The 20,255-nt window shown below is 56.8% G+C and overlaps 1 protein-coding gene across 1 annotated transcript in view; it reads right to left on the bottom strand.

Annotated features, from left to right (window-relative positions):
- Nucleotides 1-20,255, bottom strand: part of Megf6 (multiple EGF like domains 6) — a 96,017-nt gene that overhangs the window by 38,469 nt on the left and 37,293 nt on the right. Inside the window, exon 4 of the mRNA XM_051171113.1 lies at nucleotides 15,058-15,180. Within this exon, the coding sequence (XP_051027070.1) occupies nucleotides 15,058-15,180 (123 nt within the window). The remainder of the gene's footprint in view (nucleotides 1-15,057; nucleotides 15,181-20,255) is intronic.

The following is a 20,255-nucleotide window of genomic DNA, read 5'->3' as shown; positions in this document are numbered from 1 at the left end:
TCAGCGCCTGACATAAGCTTTGGAAAAAAATAAGCAGGGATGATGGCCCTTACAGCTTACCCAGAGGGCCTGACTCTGATTCCCGGCACCCACGTGGGGTTCACAACTCTAACTACAGTCTCAGGGGATCCAACACCCTCTTCTGGCCTCTGAGGTCACTGTATGCACACTGTACACACGCATACATGCTGGCAAGATACAAGCACATCAAACAAAAATAAATAAATCTAAAAGAGGGAGAAACAAAGGGAAAGCATGATAGAAGCGGGTATCTGGTCCCACCCAGCCTTGCTCCTGAGGTGCCCACCTGGCCTCTGATCACCGGTGCTCACGGTGTAGCCGGCCTGGCTCAGGTGGCATGGGTAGCAGTTCCTCCACAGGTAGCGGTAGTGAGTGCTGGTGACACCCACCAGGCTGCCCAGGAGCCCAAGGCACCAAAGCACCACCAGCCTGCCCCAGCCTCGGGATGCCTCCATGCCAGGAGCCGTGGGCATCCTGGGCTCGGGGATCTTGTTCGGGACTCAGAGATGAGGACTCCTCCGGCTCCAGGCTCCAGTGCACACTCAACCCAGACACAGACCGTGGACAGGCTCCAACTCTGAGGCACCAGGGCTGAGCGCCGGCAGGGAGCTGCTCTGGGTCTGACAAGCCCCGCCCCCTTTGCCTTTATAGTCTCAGCTTTCCCTCCACCCCTTGCAGGTAAAGGCCAAATCCTCAGACTCCAGAGGGAGCCGCCCCCACTCACAGCCCCGCCCCACCCCCAGGGGGCCACAATAGCCCCGCCCACCCGCCCGCCCGCCCGCCCGCCCCGCCAACCCGCCCCGTGCATTCCTGCTGGCGCACTCACAATCAAACCAAGATCCAGAGACACAGACCCCACAAAACCGCAGGCACATACATCCACATCCACAAGACACATGTGCACGGACAGGCCCACTGCACAAAAAGCGCACATAAGACCCACACAGATGCACAACTTCAGACAGAGATGCTCAGGCCAACGTGCACAGAAACCGAGTAGAGGCTGAAGCCATCCTGGCAAGGCTGGGAGGCCCCTGCAGAGGAGGCTTGGTGGGGAGTGAGGGGAGGCGGGGCAATGTGAGGCCACACGACAAAGCCAGAACCCTAGGCATGGAGATGCTACTACCATTCCCCCCTCACCCCCAAAGCCCGGTCTATTCCACCCTCTACTGGGCTCCATGAGAGGAGCCTGGAAAGACTCCCCACACCCATCAGCATGAGGAGAGACCTGGAGAGCCGGATAGAAAAGCTAGGAAGGACAGCCCAGCGCGCAAGGCTGAGGGTCTACAGGAGATGCTCGTTCTAATTCCGAGAAGCCGCACATTCAGGTCCTTAACCAGCTGCCCTGGATCCAGCCAGGTCCAGGATTCCGGCTGGAGCCTACACCTTTTCTGATGCACCCTCTCAATGGCCAACTCCCTCCCTATTCTCAGGCCCCACATAAAGATGGGGAAAGAGCTGTGTCCAGCAAGCTGGGACACTTGGACAAGGTGTGGTGTTTGGTGACCGTGGAATCCCTGTTGGGAAGGTACTCCAACTCTAGGCTGAGTCCCTGAACTGGGTGAAAGGACAGGTCACCTGTCCATGCTTCTTCGGAGGCCCTCCCAGGAAGCTCCAGACAGCAGCCCACCAGGAAGGCAGCAGTAACATCCTCAGAGCATAATCTTCTGTCCTCAAAGTGGCCAGTGTCTCTCTCTGAACACTACAGACAGACAGCGAGCACAGGGCTCTGTTGTTAGCTGCAGCTGCCAGGAAGACAGATGGTTCCTGCTCCCTGGGCCAACAGACTATGGCTGGAAAGGTCCATGACCCACAGTCTGACCCACTGGCTACATACCATACAGCAGAGAGAACCGCCTGTTGGCTAGTGGCCTCGCCCAGCAATCTCGAGTCTCTGGGAGAGACAACCTTGCAAGCCCACAATATCCCACCTGCCCTGTCCTGTCTGGAATCTGGGACCCAGCCTGCCCTATCACCTACCTGCTAGGGCATGACAATGCAGACACGCCTGTCTGGGTTCTGCTGGTCGGCCAGGAGAGCCCCCCTCTCCTGCCTTCCCTGAATAGCACACCTCAGACTCCAAGCCCTTGCCCTGGGTGGGGTGCTTCCAGAAACCTCAACAGGCATGCTGTAGGTGGGGCTTGGCTGGCAGGCAACTCTCATAGTATGGCTACTGTTCAGTGGAGATTCAAAGGCCCCAACCTCTATAGTCTCTGGCTACTGGAAGGTAGGGGGCTGGGCGAATCAGACCAGCATGGGACAAGCTCACCTAGAGAGACAGGAAAACTCTCCAACTCAAGTCACTTTACCAACGGCTGATGAGTCAGGGCTTCCTCTGCAGGCAGCCTTCAGGCTGCAGGCTCAGTCCAGTGACAGGCAAGGTGGCGCTTACTCCTGCTTAGGCAAAACACACTCTGACACCTTCCAAACTCAAGGCCCTGGAAATAGAAGACCACCCACTTGGCTTTTTGTTTGTATTTTTGGCATGCGTGTGCATAAATTTGAAACAAGCTACAGTTATCTGAGAAAAGGAACCTCAATTAAGAAAATGCCCCCATCAGATTGGCCTGTAGGCAAGCCTTTGATTAGGCATTTTTCTTGATTAATGATTTATATGGGAGGGCTCACCTCAGCATGCGTGGTGCTACCCCAATGCAAGTGGTCCTGGGTTTTATTTAAAAAAAAAAAAAAAAAAAAAAAAAAAAGCAATCACAGCAAGCCAGCGAGGGGCTGTTGTGTAGCAGTTTCCTCAAGATTGAAATATTCTATCTTGCAGGGAAGCTCCTTAAGATACAAATTACCAATTCAAAATAGCTCAGGAAGTCCCTGAAACTGACCAGACTCCTTAGGCCTCTCCCCGCTAAAAGTAAACAAGACTACTGAAAGTCACTTTCAGACGAGACCAGACCAGTGAGGCCCCTTGAAAGCAGAAATGAGCCAAGGTGAGCTGTCTGGAGGGGGCTTAGGCCAACTGGAAAGGTACTTACAAAGCTCACTCTCCAACCAGTTAAGCTGCCCACAGGCTGTGAAGCGTGCTCCAAGCTCCCAGCTTTTGTGAGCTGTCACCCATGCTGGGGTGGCCTTTGGTGATGTAGCTCTCTTTTAAGTCACTTCCTGCTCCTGTAATTAACCCCTCCCCCATTTCCGGTAAGTAACCCCAATAAAACTCATCGGTTTACCAAGTTGGACTTGGATGGCAACCAGACCTTTAGTCCGTTGTGGGCTCCCCATCCGGGGTGAGTAGACAGTGTGTGTGTCTGCTCACACAGCAACAGCACCCCCACAGCCCGTGCTTCTGCTCCTGCCTCCAGGTTTCTGCCTTGAGCTCCTGTCCAGACTTCCTTCAGTCCTCAAGTGTGTCCCGAGAGTTGTCATCTTAAATTAACCCTCTCCTCCCCAACACGCTTTGGTCGTGGTGTTTGTGGCGGTCTGATGTCACCTCCAAGTCTCAGGCATTTGAATAACACTTGGTCCCCAGTTGGCAGCTATGTGGAGAGGACTGGGGGAGGGCATGCCTTGCTGGAAACAGTGTGTCACTACGGGTGGGATTGGGGGGGGCGACTTAAAACTTTCTCACTTCAAGTTAGCTTTCTTGGCTTCCTGGTGCAGATCTAGTGGTGAGCTCACGGCCATTACTACAGCATCGTGCCTACATGTCCTTCCCGTGCCCAGTCCCCAGCCATGACTCCCGCTGATGCCTCGGTTTCTCCCTCTTTAATAAAGGGTGACAGTGGCAGTACCTCCCTCCTGTGGAGAAAGTGTAGACATGAATAGAAAAGTCAGGCTTGGGCTTTTTTTTTTTTTTTTTTTTTTTGAGACAGGGTTTCTCTGTGTAGCCTTGGCTGTCCTGAACTCGCTTTGTAGACCAGGCTGGCCTCGAACTTACAGTGACCCGCCTGCCTCTGCCTCCCGAGTGCTGGGATTAAAGGCGTGCGCCACCATCCCGGGCAGGCTTGGGCTATTTAATGATGCCGACACCCTAAGGCTAAACATTAAGTCAGTGACCGTGTCTAGAGCTGGTCTCTGAAGGACCTGTCCTCCTCCCATCCGTCCTAAAGATGTCACCGGAGTCAGCCAGACTGGCCTGAAATGAGCCCAAGGCCTCCAGCCCTGTCCATCGGCAGCCATCCCTGTCCTCAGCTCCCACATTCCCGTCCACGCTCCCTCATCTACTGACTCCAGTTCCCACTCTGGCCCAAATGGCAGCCCAGGGACTTGCAAAGCCACCCTACTGTCCCCACCATCTCTCCTCAGTGTCACTAAACATATCCAGACACAGGACTTTGGGGTCTGGATGCTGTTTGGGAAATGCCTTCCCAATGCAAACCCGCTGTGGCTCTGCCTGTGGAATGTCTGTGTCAGCAGCAGGGGCCACTCCCACCTCCAGCCAGCCCAGCTCCCTCCCCGAGCCAGCAGCCACCAGTCTCCTTTGTCCCCATCCCCACCCCTCACCCCAAATACCACCATGACTCCCCCACTATATCTGTCAGAGCTAGGAGGCCCCTCCGCACTCTAGGCAGTGGGGCAGAACCAGCCTCTCCTGGAGCCAGAGCCACTAATACCTAAGAGAGTAGGCCCTGCTCTGTGGGCCTGTCTCCCAGCATCGTCCTTGGACTCCCTCTCCACAGACCCTTCCCTGAGGCATTAGCCTCGTCCAGCCCAGATTGCAGATACCTAAGTGCATGTTCCAAATCCCCCCCAGAGATGAGCAGTGCCCAGGCTGCCCAGGCTGCGGACAGAGCGGCATTGGGGAGGTGCAGCTGCACAGGGGTGTGGCCTCTGAGGATGGGAGGTCCTGTTTAACACCTCCTCCAAGTTCCTAGGACCTCATAGACACTCCAAGCGACCAGATTACCCCGCGCCACCCCTGCCCCACATCCATGTTCCCACCTGGCAATAACCCATAGGACCAGCCTTGGTGGAACCGCCTGTGTGGATCTGTACGGATCTGGTACAGGACCAAGCAGTAAACCTGAGAGAGTGCCAAGTAGTCCACAGCAGGCGGGGGAGGGTAGAAAGGCTAAGAGGAAGTAGCGAACTTTAGAGCTGGTCCCAAAGAGACCTTAATCTAAGGTCCTGAGCTACCCCATGGTGGGGGTGAGGTGTGGTTGAGCAAGCAATGATGCCCGTAAGTATCTTCACGTGCCCACTGTGCTGGGCCAGTCTAGCCACGCTCCCAAGCAGACCTCAAGGGCACAGAAGGGACAGTCATCAGGCCCAGTGAGGGGGCAAATAGCCCACACAGACAGAACAGGGTGAACTGCTGCCAGCCAGCAGAACAAGGACAGCCCCACACCAACACCATCTGCATCTTCAGCTCCAGGGCCAAGGGCACGGAAGAGGCTCAGGCCGCCATCTTTAATTGTCAACATGACGCAACCTGAATTATCTGTCAAGAGTCCCAGTGAAGGATTGCCGGAGTTGACCGTGGAGGACTGCCTAATTGAGTTAACTGAAGTAGGAAAGACCTGGTCCTGGTGTGGGAGGCACCGTTTCCTGCACAGCGAGGCCTGGGCTGCGTGAGTGGAGAAGCTGAGTGGGACACAAGCATGCATGCGTCACTCCCTCGACTCTTGACTGTGGGTATGTTACAACCGGCTACCTCAAGTTCCTGCTCAGTGATAGGCTGCAACCCAGCCGTGCCTAAAGTAAACCCTCTCTCCCCAAATCTGCTGCTTCTCGGGGTATTTTATCAGAGCCACAGAAATGAAACCAGAACAGGTCTGGAACTTGTATGGAAAAGAGGAACTGAGCCCCTAAGCCAAAGAGCCTCCCTCTCACCCCTGAACCCCTCTCAGACACCACATGCACCTGCCGGCTCTTCCTGACCCTCACCTCCAGAGGAGGTCAGTCTGCAGTCCGCAGCCAAAGATAGCTTGGCCTACTTCCCTGTGGAGCCCCGAGTCTGCAGCATCCCTCCCAAGCCCTCTCCTACTGTGCTGTGTGGAGGTTATTTCAGCAGCAGAGTGTGCCAAGGCCCCCGCCTGGCCTCAGAGCACACAGGGTCTGGCTGTGCCTCCTGGAATCGTTCTGAGTTAGCCTTCTGGCAAACCCATTACCAGTCTCCACTCCTCACCCAAGCCGAGGAAGAAAAATGAATCCAGCTGCCCTTCCTGCTTGCAGCCATTCCTGGCAGGGTCAGGTGGAAAGAAGGGAGGGCCCACAGCCTTCCAGAGGGATGGGCCTCCTGGGAGAGCATTTCTGACCTGCGGCCTCTCCCAGAGGCCGGATGTCCCAGGGAACACTGGACCCACACAGAGAGAGCATCTGAAAGCCCAAAACAAGAACACCACCAGGGGGCAGCACAAGGGACAGACCTAGAGCCACGCAAAGACCTCAGACCGTGTGTTCACATGTGTGTGTACGTGTGTGGTGTGTGGTATGTGTGTGTGTGTGGTGTGGGGGGGCTGTGGGGGAGTGGGTGGTAGTGTGCGTGTGTGCATGTGTGTGGTGTGGGGGGGGGGGGTGGTGTGTGTGGTTAGTTTCTCGGATGTCTGTCTGCTGTTGGGTCTCTCTCCCTACGGTTGTGTGAGACCCAGAACTGCCTGATGGGCACACATTCCCACCCTATGGAAGGTCTCGGTCATCTCCCTGGGCCCCAGGGGGAGCAGTAACCACAAGACAAGCCCATGGACACCTGAGTCTCACCCTGCACTCAGTGGAGAAGGGGAAACTGGTATTAATGATTACAGAAGCTTCCTGAGTGAGGGAGGCCTTTGGAAGTGACATCTTCAGGAATACAAGGCTAGCTTGTCAAAGAACAGGTGAGTGACAGTTGCTAAGTGAGGAAGAGCAGGAGGCCTGGCCACGAGGCAGTGAAGGGAGGAGTCCTCCGCAGAGAGCCTGCATCCCAGGGCCTGGCCCATAACAGGGTAGAAGGCATCAGCTGGCTGTGGGACTGGCAACTGGATGCCTTCCTGAAACCTCCATGGCCCTGCAGCCCCTCTCATCACTCTCCCCACCACCTGCTAGATGCTAGGGCAAAGGGAAAAGGGCAAAGGTTGGGCCTGCTCCTGCTAGGCACCTGCTGGGAACCCCAGAGCCTGCTGCCTCAAAGCACCCACAGAAATATACTTGGCTACTAACTCTTGTTATAACCAAGGCATAACATGCTGCCCAGACTCTGCACCCACATAAAGTTCACAACAGGGTTTCCCCTACTTTTGAGCACATACATCCTGTACCCCCAAAACCTCTACACTGGCCCTAGGTGGTGCATGGGTCCCTTCATAGCAGCTGACCACAGAGTGTCCCCCCATATTCTTGCTGTCTATCCCCGAAACTGACTCTGTCCATAACTGTAAAGGATTCTGAAGGTTCGATGGCATTAGGAGTCCAGCTACCCAGCAGGGTCTGAGAGAACTGGGGGGGAGGGAGCCTGGGCTTATGACTCACTTCTCGGGGACGCCTTCAGGAAGAGGCAGGGTGAGGCAGGGAAGGCAGCCCGTGAGCCACGCGTGGAAAACACAGCCTTCATTCAAAGCACTGAGAAAAACAGCAACTGGGAGACATGGCTGCCTTAGGGGGTCAGAGGCCACGGGACAGGCAGAGAGTGGCCGGGTGGGGGAATCGAGGCAGGGGACAAAAGTGGAGGAGAGGTACCAGTGAGGCTAGGTAGAGGGCCCCTCTGCCCTTGCCCCGCCCTGGAACTGGCCATGAGGTGCAGGCGCTGCAACCTGGCCTTGCCGTCTGCTGGCCACACCCAGAAACAGAAGGGAAAATTAGTTGTTCTCTGTCAAACCAGCCATGCGCACCTCTTAAGGCAGCTCAGCATCTCTGCTACCCACCAAGTGCTGGTCCACCCAGGAGGAGACCACTAGGGGGTAAAGCCGCTGAGGTACCAGCAGGAGGTACGAGAGGGGGTGCCTGCTGTGGGGATGCGGAGGTGTGGGGTTGAGGCATGTCCAAAACCCGAAAATCTCATCCTGAATCCACAGGAGTGGGATCATCCTCCACCAACCACCACCCCAGGGTCTGCATGTCTGGGTGTACATAGCCCTGTGCCCTCACATTTGCGCCCTGGAGGAGACCCAGTAGCCCTGTTAAACTTCCTCTCCCCTTATAAGGTCATGTCCAGCAGCACCTGGGATCCCTCCTTATGCAAATGAGGCATCTCCAGCACCTTGGCCCCCTACCAAAGGCGAAAACTCATCCAAAAGCCCTTAATCACCCCCAAAATTTAAGTAGCTTTTGTTCCTCCACCCCCACCCCGTTAAATGATTTGTCTCTCTGAGGCTGCTCACAGCCGCCTCAGGTCGCTTCTGCTCCTGGCCAGTCCTGCCTCACTGCCCTTCCTCAGGATCTACAGTTTCTAGCTGGCGTGAACGGCTGCTGGCAGCTTCCCTTTTTCCAGCCCTGAAGACCCCTAGAGTCCAGTGCAGAGGCTTCCAGAACCAGGGCAAGATCTTGCCTACATCATCCAATGGTCTTTTCCTCAACCCAGGGGCTTCCCCCATGGGATACTGGCTAGGATTCCTAGAACACATTGGGGCCCACCATCCTACTGCCCACTTCCTTTCCTTATATGTAGTTTTAGAATGCAGCTTCTTTTACAGATTTGGGGGGGGGGCGTTTGGGAGTCAGGGTAGCTGTTCTTAGAGCCAGTCTCTGTATCGCTAAGCTGGCCTCAAAAGTAGAGGAGGGTGACCTTGAACTTCGGACACTCCTGTACTCCCTCCCACGTCTTGAGATTGTAGGTAGAAACAACCATGACATTTGTGCAGGCCCGAGGATTGAACCTGAGGCTTTGTGCATGTTAGGCAAACGCTCAAGCCCCAGGGCTGGGGACCCTGAGTCACCCTGTCCTACGTCAGCACTCAAGGGCTCAAACCTCGGCCCTCATGGTACCTATATCTGCCTGACCCCACAGGTATTTCTGCCAAGAAGGGTGTTGGTATGTACCAGAGGCCACAGGCGGCCTGTTCTGGTGTTTTCCAGAGATGCGCCAGTGCCCTTGACATGGGAAAGGTGGGACAGGCCCCTTGCACTGCTGTCACCGGGCTGGCAATGTACTGACCTTAAAGGCAATCACTTCCTTGCCTTGGCCTCAACCGCGAGTTCACCTGCCAGTTTGCTCACTAGAGGAGTAAGCGTGGGCCAGCAATGGGAAACAAAGCTTTCAACTCCCCAGCACCTCTGATGAAGGAAGGGCCTGGCCACGGGCGGCTCTGGAAAATCTGCCACTGACCTGGAAGGGTTGCATTTGTACTTGGCTTTCCTTGCCATATGCAGAAGACAAGTAGGCTGGGAAAGGCCCGGTCCTGGGCCTGGCATAAAGAAGGTTATGACGCTGTGGCCAGGAGGCCAGGCTCATGCCTGACTCGAGGTCCCACAGGTGTGTGGCCACACCCCCCAGCCTCAAGCTCTGTCCGCGGAGCAGGCCACTCTTGCCGCTATAACTAAACACCTCATCTGGTGTGCCATCAACAGTAGGAACCGACTGATCAGAGCATTAGCCATTAAGCCAGGACAGAGGCCGGCAGAACTGGCGCCTGGTGAGGCCCGCTCCTCATAGGCAGCACCCATGTCCTCCTTAGAGGGTAGATGGGGCCACAGGGTCCCTTTAAGGTTCCTTACAACCACTTTCCTTCATGCTACTACACCGCAGATTAAATTCAATGTCCGAGTTCACAGAGGACACGGTAGAGCCGAATGCCAGCCGCGTGCCAGGTACTGCCGACCAGAGACACAGAGGCTTCCGAGGGAGCAGGAGCCGTGCCAGCAGCCAAGCACAGGGGCCCGAGGTCGCCAACCAGCTCACGGCTCCTGCTCATCTCTGTCCTCAAGCTCAGCTGGGAGGGCTTTCCTGACTCCTTGGGAAGGAGAATGATGACATAGTGTCGGTGACCGGGCGCTGACCCACATGGCAGCCACGAGTGCCAAGTACATAGTTGGGCCGCTTCAGGTGCGGCTCTTTCCATCCGCTGAGGCCAGGCTACCCTAAGAAGTACAAAATCCACAGGCGCTAAAGACTTTGGGAAGACTTCCTAGGAATCCTGCACAGCAGGGGGGTCAGAGAAGGCTCTAGTTCCAAATGGGTACAGAGACACAGCCACCCGAGACATCAGGCACAAGAATGAGGGTCTGAAGCAACAGCACCACTCCCCCCTCCCCAATTCTCTCCCCCGCACCCTGTGGATCAGTACAGCTGGCCTGGGTCAGCTGCTGTCAAGCCTTCCCTAATCAGAACTGCTATTCCCTTCCCACGTTCCTTCCTCTCCCTAGGGACAGAGACAGAGTCCTGGCGGAGTCCCCAGGCAACAAGACTGCACTAGTGGGTGTGACCAAAATGGGACTGGAGCCACTGTGACAGCTGAGAGCCGGTGACACAGACTTCTTGGGAACCCTGGTTTGGGGGAGCCTCCTCGGGGACACTGGCATAGTGTTCAGGAGGATCTGGAGCCCACGAGCTTCCCGGGGTGCTCCCAGCTCTACTGTTAAACCCCTGAAGCTGAGGGCAAGACAGGGGCCCGGGTCAGCAGGCCGAGCCTGCCCCTGGAGAGCAGTCCATTTGCCCAGAGAAAGTCCTGGCCATCCCTGTCCTGGGCACCAAGGTTCACCCCCTTGTCCCAGTCTCCTCCTTTGTCTCCTGGCAAGAGTGGGTTCAGTTAGGGCGTCTCTTGCAGAGTCCCACGCTGCATGGGAGGACAGGCCTGCAGACCTGAACCAGGAAGGGCTTCCCAGGCCTCACACTGTCCCTACCACCTGACAGCACTAACTTCTCACACTGAGACAGGACAATCCTCCCCATTCCAGGATCACAAGAGCCCTCTGGCCAGTCTCTCAGCAAGGACTGGGCCCATCTCACAGGAGGGGCAGCGGGCAGCAGAGGCAGGAAGCAGGATACGGTCACCTGTGGCTTTGGAGCTTGCCTGAACTCGCCACGGGCCCCAGGCCTGATGTAGGACCTGCCCCGCATTAGAAGGGAAGGCAGCAGAGGGGGGTGGTCCAGGATAAAGGCTGGCCATCCCCAGGCAGTGCTGGGAAAGACCCTCTGCACCCGTGATCTGCCTCTAACGCTAGCCAGGGGCCTGGCAATCGGCTAGAAAGATGCTAGCCTCAGCCTCTCAAGACTTCCTCTGAATCTTCCAATGACTTAAGTGCAGAGAGTCCTGTCTGTCTTGCTTTACGGACAGAGGCCCAGGTTCAGACATATCCCTCAGTGACAGCCTGACAAAGCTCAACCCTCACCATGGCTGGGACACACAGAAAGGAGCTCTGTTGGGTCTGTCCGGTCAGTGTTTGCCTCATCAGCATGCAGGCCAGGTGTGGTGGCCAGGTGTGGTACGTGCACATGTGTAATCCCAGATCTGGGAAGGGGAGTCAGGGAGACTCCTGGGGTTTATAGCTGCTGGCCTAACTTGGTGAGTTCTGGACCAATGAGAAACCCTGTCTCAAAAAAAAAAAAAAAAAAAAAAAAAAAAAAAAAAATGGATAGCAGCCAGGTGGTGATAGCATGCATCTTTAATCCCAGTGTTTGGGAAGCAGAGACAGGTGGATCTCTGTGGGTTCGAGGATAGCCTAGTGTACAGAGTGAGTTCCAGGATGGCCAGGGCTACACAGAGAAACCCTGCCTCAGGGGGTGGGGGTGGGGTGGATAGCATCTAAGGAACAACACCACAGGTTGTTCCTCCCCCTCCCCGCCCCTGTCACATACATACACATACAAACATATAGACACACACTAACAATGAAATTAGTATCCCTAGGTCTCCCACGCACAGGCCTGGCCCTACCTTACCTATTCAAGACTAGTTCAGGGCAGAGACGGGGTCACAGCCAGCAAGGCAGAAGCAGTGGCTAGCGAGTGTCACTCTGGCCAGCCAGTTCAGCTGAGTGGACTCAGCCCTGGCTCCGGCAGAGCCTCCCAGAACATGACATACATACACCAGGCTGGAGCAGGTCTCAGGGCCAGGGCCAAGACACCACTGGCCAGGCTCCCACGCCAGCACTCGTTTTACAGAGGCAATTCATCACTCGCAGTGGTTTCTGGGCTCACCCCGCCATCCACTCCGTGCACACCTCCCTGGATGAGCGAGCGAGAGAGGCCGTCTTCCCTCCTGGGACATCTTCACTTCCTACAGCCTGTGCTCACACGCGCAGACAGCCTGCACCCCATGAGCTGTGCTGCCTCATGTTTGCCAGAGGAGGCTGGGCTGGCAGGGGACACAGAAAGCACAGCAGGCTCCTGGCTCTCAGCAGAGGCCCCTTGGCCATGGAGTGACTTAGAACTGCAACCATCCCAAACTCGAAGAGCTGGGGCATGAACCCTGGTGGGGGGTGGGGGGGCAGGGAAAAGGCAGGAAGGGGAGACGGATGCTGCCGGAGTGCAAGGTTTGAGACAATCCGTGTCTGAGACACCATTTGGCCTCTGTCTAAGACTCAGTGATCTGACCGTGCCCCTGCCTCTGCCCACCTCTGCCAGATGGCAAAGACCTACCTGCCCTACCCTTAGGGACCCCAGCCAGAGACTCCAATGCCTCACAAAGAAACTCATAATCAGGCCTGGAGCCACAGGCCTGCAATTGCCGTGACTACTCAGGAGGCCGAGGCAGGAAGATGCCAGGTTCAAGGCTTGCCTGGGCCACAGAGTGAAGTCAAGGACAGCCTGGGAAACTTAGCCAGACCCTGTCCCAAAGACGGCGGAGGGTGTAGCTTAGTGGTAGAGAGCGTGCTGCCATGCCCAAGTTCTGCAGCCCCCCTGGGTGGCAAGCTTTGGTTACTACCCTCTTCTGCATTCTTTCTACCTCACACCCGGGGCGCACGAGTGGAAGCTGGCCCAACTTGCTTGTTTGCTCAGCTCCCAGCGTCCACATCCCACATGGATGGGCATCAATACAGCACACCAGGCTCCGGAGACTCCAGCTTCCTGGAGGAAGATGACGGGATGTACCCCTAACACACACACCAAGAGCATCTCTCTCCCAGACAATATGGATATTAATGGGATGGGAAGGTAGCAGTTCTTTCTCTGGGGCTCCATAGGTCTTTAGGGGAGTCACCGTTTCCCACGCCTTAACACATACCTGTCTGGAACCCCACCTAGAGCTCCCAATCCACTCTCCTGGCCTACAGGAAATATGGGGCCAGCAGAGGCAGAGTCTGGCCCACTGCACCAGCCCAAAGCAACTGACCAGAGTCTGGAGCAAGAGTGCTAGATAGACAGAGAGGACCTTGGGTGCCAAGAAGCACCTGCCCACCCCATGCACCGCTGCATGCGTTGGCCCACACTCTGATGTCATGTGAGGGACTTCTGGGACGTCTCCATGGCTGTGGTGAGCCTTCCTGCAGGCTCTGGAGAGGCTCCGAGCATGGTGCCTCACTGCCTGGCCCCAGATCACTGCCTGGCCCCAGAGACAGCGGGTACTCTGGGTATATGTCCAAGCGGGCACAGTGATACTGGGTCAGGCCAGGCACTGGTCAGCCGTATGGATGACTGCCATATACTCCAGAAGGCAGCCCAGAGGAATGCTGGGAATCTGCACTGCCCAGCAGAGCCCTTGATATGGCTTCCTGGATGCCTCGGAAGAGTGGGGATTTCTAGACTCCCAAAGTTCAGGTAAGGTGAGGCTGTGGGAGCACTGGACGGCCACTTCAGGCCAGCCCCATCAAGGATGCCAATGGGCTGGGGAGCCTGATTCCATCTTGGGTGAGGAAGCAGCAGCCATGGGAAGGAAACTGCAGCACAGGTGGCACTCGGGGCAGGGAGTATAACCTGTACTTGTTAAGATGAACTGGCACAAAGAAAGGTGTCCAGGGCCAGACCTGTACCAAGTCTGCCTGTCTGCTCCTTAAACCAGCTTGGCATCAGTCCTTCCTCTCAGATGGCAACGCCTCAGGCTTGCTGTGATGAGGGAGGCTATCTGGGACCAGTCAGTCTCCCTAGGACACATCTAAATGTCACACTGGGGGACTCTGGCCCACAAAGGTCTTTGGTGCTATGTACAGCTATGTCAGAGAGATACGAGAACAGGGAGGAGGTGGGAGCGGAGGGGGGAGGGCAAGCTGCTCTCCGGAGTTGACTTACTAAGCCAGTTCAAATCATGAGCCATGTCTAAAGCTTAGTGTCAACCCAAGGCCCAACTCTTTGCTGGCAGGAAGACCTGCAAGCACAGGGCATCGTCAGGGATTCGCTGTGCGGGCATGGAAACACAGACACAACCATCAAGCCCTGACCTGGGCTACTTCCCCTTAGGCTAGACACACGGAGGGAGGTGCGGGCCTAGGGAAGCTATGGCATGTGACCCCTAGGGCCACAGCCACATTCCCCACCTCCAATACCCCTGCTGGCTCTAAGAGCAGGTCAGAAAGGAGAACATGGGAATCCGGTCTTCTAGAATGTCACACGCAGAGCAGGCACCCCCGCCTCAGTGCCTCTCCAGACCCCAAGTCCAGCAGGCTAATCCCCAGCTTGTAGGCAGATGGTTCACAGATGGACAGTTCAATGGCTGGAGACAGTGTAACACTTAACTGAGGACGTTCTGAGACACACGACAGTGACCGTCTGATACAGAGAGAAGAGACAGGCCACTGACCCAGGCCCAGGACCCTGGCCACTCACGGCCCCAAAGAGGCTCAGCTGTTCAAACCGGCCCTGGGCTCAGATGTGAGGGCAGCCAGGGAATGCAGAAATAACGGGGGGGGGGGGGGGGGGGGGGGGGGATGGCGGACAGCGGACAGCAGGGCTGGGGACAGCGGGGCCTCCTCCATCCCCCTGCTTCCTCCCCTCCTCGGCTCCCTGCGGCTCCTCAGGATCTACTTCTGTCTGGTCTTGATTTTTGCTGACAGTCTGCCAGCAGTGTTGAGGCGGAGTCACGGGGCTGGTTCCGAGCTGGCAAGCAGCTTCCAGCCCTAGCCTCTGCCGGTCTTTGTTTGACAGGCAAGGTCCTATCAGTGTCACCTGGCACCCACGGGGATGTGGGCCCTTCCCCCCCAGCAGGGATTTAACTCCTAGTTCCAGCTTGGGCTTGCCTCTGCTCCCACCACCCGCTCTCCCCACATGCCCCTCCCCGGGGCAGAGCGACAGACAGGTCCTACCTTGGCAGGTTTTGCCGTCGCCCTGCAGCTGGTAGCCAGGTGGACAGCGGCAGTAAAAGCCGCCCATGGTGTTGCAGCATGGGCCCTCACAGCCCCCGTTGGCACTGGCACACTCATCGACATCTGTGGGGGGTGGGGGGTGGGGGCAAGAGCGGATAAGCACGTTGCCATGGAAACTCGGTGTTAGCCAACAGGACAGGCCCCACAGTGGGGTATGAACAGACCCACAGCCATAGTACCAGCCCACCCACCCAATCACCCAGGGGAGCGACTCTCCTAGCACCCAGCACACCAGGTCTGTGGGCTGGACTCTTATCTGAACAGTTCACCAAAGGGAATGTGACCTTCAGGAGCAGCTACAGCTGGCGGCGTTAGCCCCAGTGCATCCTGGGCGCTCCGGGTGGAACACCTGTGCAACATCAGGTTTTCCAAAGATACCAGCCTCTCTTTGCTCTGGAGCTAAAGGGCCCCCACGTGATCCCTCTTTGCAGCTGCCATGACCTTTCCAACGGGCTCAGCATCCTGGCCCCACCACGACAGCTCTGGTCTCCCTTATGATCAGGTGCAGCTGTGTCAGGTTAGGAGGACACTGAGCACAGAGCTGAGCTACCAGACCCGTCCTGCCAGGGCCTGAGCCCACAGCTGCCTCTCCTCCCGTCAGCTGATCACCCTGAATAGGCATCTGGCCGGCTAATATGAAGGGCTCCTAGCTGGGCTCAGTCTTACACAGGAGAAACGACACTTCAACTGCCATCCAACCTGGCCAGCCTGGGACTGGAGGGACCTCACCAATGTGCACACCATCATGTCCTAGTGCCTCTGTACCCGCCTGGTCAAACCGCCTCAGCTGAGTCCAGGGTGGCTGAACCTCCAGGGCTCCCAGACACTAACAGCCTAAGGCTGAGGCTCTCCCTTATAACCTCGGGGCAGGCTCAGGGCAAGGGATCTCCTGCCATGTATGTCACAGGCACACATGGATCAACCTTTATTCTGCCTGCTGTGCACTACTGCCAGGAGGAAAGCCAAACCCTTCCCAGCTACACACAGGAAGTAGACAGAACCAGGTGCAGGCACTCTCAGGCCTGAGCTGGTCTAAAGCTTGCCAGCATCTCACCACATCTCCTCAGGAAGGCCCCTAGAAGAACCTCCCGCAGCTAAACTAAGGGCCTCAGAGATAGGCGCAGTCGTAGGAGAACGGTGGTAGCCAAAGGACACTGGCCAGCTGCCTCTGGATTTTGGAATGCAGTCACCAGCCAAGCCCCGTGAAGCCAACAGTGGGAATTTCCTAGGAATTCCTGGGGGAGTTAGAGTCTCAGCCAGAGGTCATGGCTGCGGTGCCTAAGGTCCCCTGTCTGCTGGCCTGAAAAGGCAGCACAAACGGCAGGCTGGTGGGCCAAGGTATGAGGCACAACACAGCTTAGGCCTGTCCTGTCACTCAGACCACTGTGTGGGCAGCTGGAGGGTAAGTCGTGGGGAACTTGAATGTCAGTCAGGGTGACAGACCAAGAAAGCTCTCTCACAGTACTGTATGGGCCTTGGGTCCAGGTTAGGAAACCCCATAAGACCATACCTTGGGCAAGTGGTCACCAGAGTGAGAACGCAGCTCGGAGCCTCAGGGGCTCCGTATGTCCACAGGAAAAGCCCCTGAGCTTGGTCACAGTGCCTGGGACTCAGGATAGACACTGGCTGCCCTGTCACCATAGGAGCTGCTAAGGGTCCTCCCATCCTGGGCGCCCATGAGTAGCTAGCTCCCTTCAACTCCTGGGTAGCCTGAACTCCGCTTATTTGCACTGAAGGATTATCCACAGCTGGATATGTAGGCCTCAGAGGAGGTCTCACCCCCACTTGTATCAGGTTCCTGTCTCCAGGCCCACGCCCATGGGGGCTATGGGAAACGGCAAGCACTCCGGGATGGAAGCCAGAGCATTCACCCCATTCTCCCTCCCCAGGCTTTGCCACAACCAGAAACCGGGAGAGCTGAGCAGAGTGGGCAGGCGCCCTGGCTGAGCACCCTTCTATGCACGTGCCCAACGCCAGCTGGCCCTCTGGGGAGTGATGGAGACGTTTCAGAGGTGGGGATGGCCAAGGAAGGGCCCCATGCTACGTTTCAAGTTCACAGTAAAATGCTCATCTGTAGAGGCACCCTGTCACTCATGTGTAAACTGCCTCATCCCTGCGTGCCCTCCGAGGTCGTGCCCTCTGTAGACCTGTGAGCATGACCCACTTACCACCTGCTCCTGGGAGTGCTGGCCTGCAGAGGCAGCTTCCAGGAAACCCTCTCAAATCAACACAGCCGCCAGGAGGCATCCAAGGCGGGGGGGGGGGGGGGGGGGGGGGGGGGGGATGCGCATGCGCCCGCGCGCGCGCGCGCGCGCGCGCACACACACACACACACACCATGGCCTGGGGCGAGACCACTCACGGCTGAATCCACTGCAGCCGTAGAGCCTAGCACAGAGGGCTACCACGTAGCTGCCCTTGCAATCTTGGCTGGCATCACCCCGATGCTGATCTCAGGGGCGAAGGACTGTCACTTTGAGATAACCCTCGGTGCCTTTAAAAAAAATCCCCTGGGCCTTGGCACCCTTGAGTCCCCTCAAGGCTCACCATGAAGATGACCCCCCTCCCACCCCCAACCAATAGCTCACTAAGACACATCTGCAGTTCACTAGGCCACCCCATGGCTTACTAGGATGCCCTCACTGTTCACGAGAATGCACTAGCAGTTCACTAGGACCGCCCAGGGAACACCTCCACATCCGTCTTTGCCATGATCTGCTGTCCCCATGCCAACGTCAGTCCTTGGAGCAGCTTCCTAAGGGCTCCTAGGTTGTGAGGAGTGAGCCAGGCCCAGGGGCCACACGCTGTGGCAGTCTATTAGCATGAAACAACCACAGTACAGAAACAGATGACAGGCTGGTGCTGGGAGTGACCAAACACTATAGGGCTGGAAGTGACGGTCTCAGAGCACCAAGAATATGGCAGATGCCACTGAAGCCCGCTTTTCATAATGTGACATTCACCTCAGCTTAGACAGAAAAGGAAATGATCTTCGTGCTGGGTGTGTCCTACAGCTTCAGGGATTCTGATGCAAAGGGAGCCGTGGGGCCTGTGGCCTTCTGGAGCTCAGGCCATGAATGAGTACCAAGCAACGAAGACACTGTAGCATCTTGGTGCTCAACCTGAAAAGGCTGGCACATCCTTACCTGCCCATCCATCGCTGTAAGATGCTAACGGGTACGTCCCTGGCGTTCTCAGGTTGGTTGCCAGGACCTGATTGCCCGCCCAGAGCCTCGGATGTGGCACTGTTACCCCTGGCAGCTCCACCAAGCAGAGCCAAGGCTGTGGCAGGTGCCAGGCCGACTCAGTCCTGCCAGACCCGGACACCAGCCCCCAATACGGTGATGGGGCTTCTATAGGGGCCCACTTCGGAGGACAAAACATGTTTCTAGGAAGTACAGAGTGCAGGCAAACAGCCAGAGCAGACCCTCCAGAGACAGACTGCATGCTCGGCCCACTTGGCCGTCACTGATCATAGGACAGAGGCTGGGGGTGACAGGGCCATAAGGGGGACCAGCAGGAGGTGTGGTGTGAGAGGGACTCCCCTCCCGCTGGAGAACCGGTTCTAGCAAACCACTAGGAAGAAAGCCGGGCATGGTGGCGCACGCCTTTAATCCCAGCACTCGGGAGGCAGAGGCAGGTGGATCGCTGTGAGTTCGAGCCTGGTCTACAATGCAAGTCCAGGACAGCCAAGGCTACACAGAGAAACCCTGTCTCGAAAAACTAAATAAATAAATAAATAAATAAATAAAACACTAGGAAGAGTATAAGCCCAGACCCTGGGTTGGGCATATCTACACATCCCCCAGGCCCCAACAGCAGCTGTATGATGGATGGACCTCTGGAGTCAGCTTGGAATCCTCCCCCAGCGATGAGTGGCCCTGACACCCAGCCTTTCTTCCCTCCTGCCAAGGCTAGCTTCAACTTGTCATTCTAGCTTAGTAGGACCTTCAACAAACAGCCCACCGAGGACAGGAAACTGCTGCCTTCCCTTCCTTACACACTCCTCGGCCCTACAGGGTAAAGGCGACTTCCACACAATGTCCTGGACAGGAGACCAAGAACAGCTCAGGGGAGTTGGGTGGGGGCTGGGGCCGGAAACTGGGGAGAAGAGAAGGCTGTAGTTCCCCCACGCAGGAGAGGCAGCAGTGTGGAGACAGTCCCTGTCTGTAGTCCCTGTCTGGGAACCGTGGCTTGTAAGATTTATCCTCCCTTCCACTCCACACTAGATGTGGACCCCAAGAGCCAAGTGCTGGGACAGGCAACACGCCCCCAATCTGGACATCACCACCAGGTTACAACCCAGGGACCTTTCCCTGCACTGGTAGCACCCCACTTTACCACTGGGGACACAGCCTCCTTAGCACCCGCCCCCCCAGCCATAGGCAAGGTGAGACACGCATCCAAGCCTGGCCACAATGGCCCCTATGATTAGGGCTCCATCTGTCCCTCCTCCACCCTTCCAAAGGTACAGAAGGGAGGGTCCACGTGCCTGCTGCTAGATCCCTAGGGCCTTGAGACTGGGGTCACTAGCCCCCCCCCACCTTGAGCAGAGGATGCGTAGCAGCCTGTAGGGGCTTCCTGCCGAGGCCTAGGCCTACCCTTGGCTACTCTTGGCTGTAGATGACCTGATGGCCTCACAACTGGGCTCTTGACATATCTATACAGCCTTTCTAGAACTCTCTGGGAAGAACAGAAACAGGGAGGGCTCAGCAAGAGGATGCCTCCCACCCCAACACACACACACCCACGCATAGTCACACACACACACACTATGAGGGAGAGCTCCTCAGACCAGGCCTGCCCACACCCATTGGATAGGAGGAAGACATCCAGGACCTCCACTCGTGGGCCTGTGGGGACAGCTATACTTGATCCTGTCTGCTTGCCTGAAGCCTCAGGCTGCCTGTCAGGAGCCAAGATTTATGAGGCCCTGCCTGTCCGTGAGCCTATCAACTCCCCCTTCCTACAGCCAGGTGTCACCCAGACAGGCTGGGGCTGCTCCCTCAGTCTCAGCCAAGAGCTGATGCAAACAAGCTGGAGTGGAGTCAGCTGCCCAGAGCTCCGGAGGAACGAGGGGCTGCAGGTACAAGGGCTGCAGAAAGAACCCTGGGCCTGGGGTGGCCTTGGAAGGCACC

The sequence above is a fragment of the Acomys russatus genome, chromosome 29, assembly GCF_903995435.1.
Source record: "Acomys russatus chromosome 29, mAcoRus1.1, whole genome shotgun sequence".
NCBI lineage: Eukaryota > Metazoa > Chordata > Mammalia > Rodentia > Muridae > Acomys > Acomys russatus.
The sequence above is the reverse complement of the archived record's forward strand: the minus strand, read 5'-3'. Positions and strand labels throughout refer to the sequence as shown.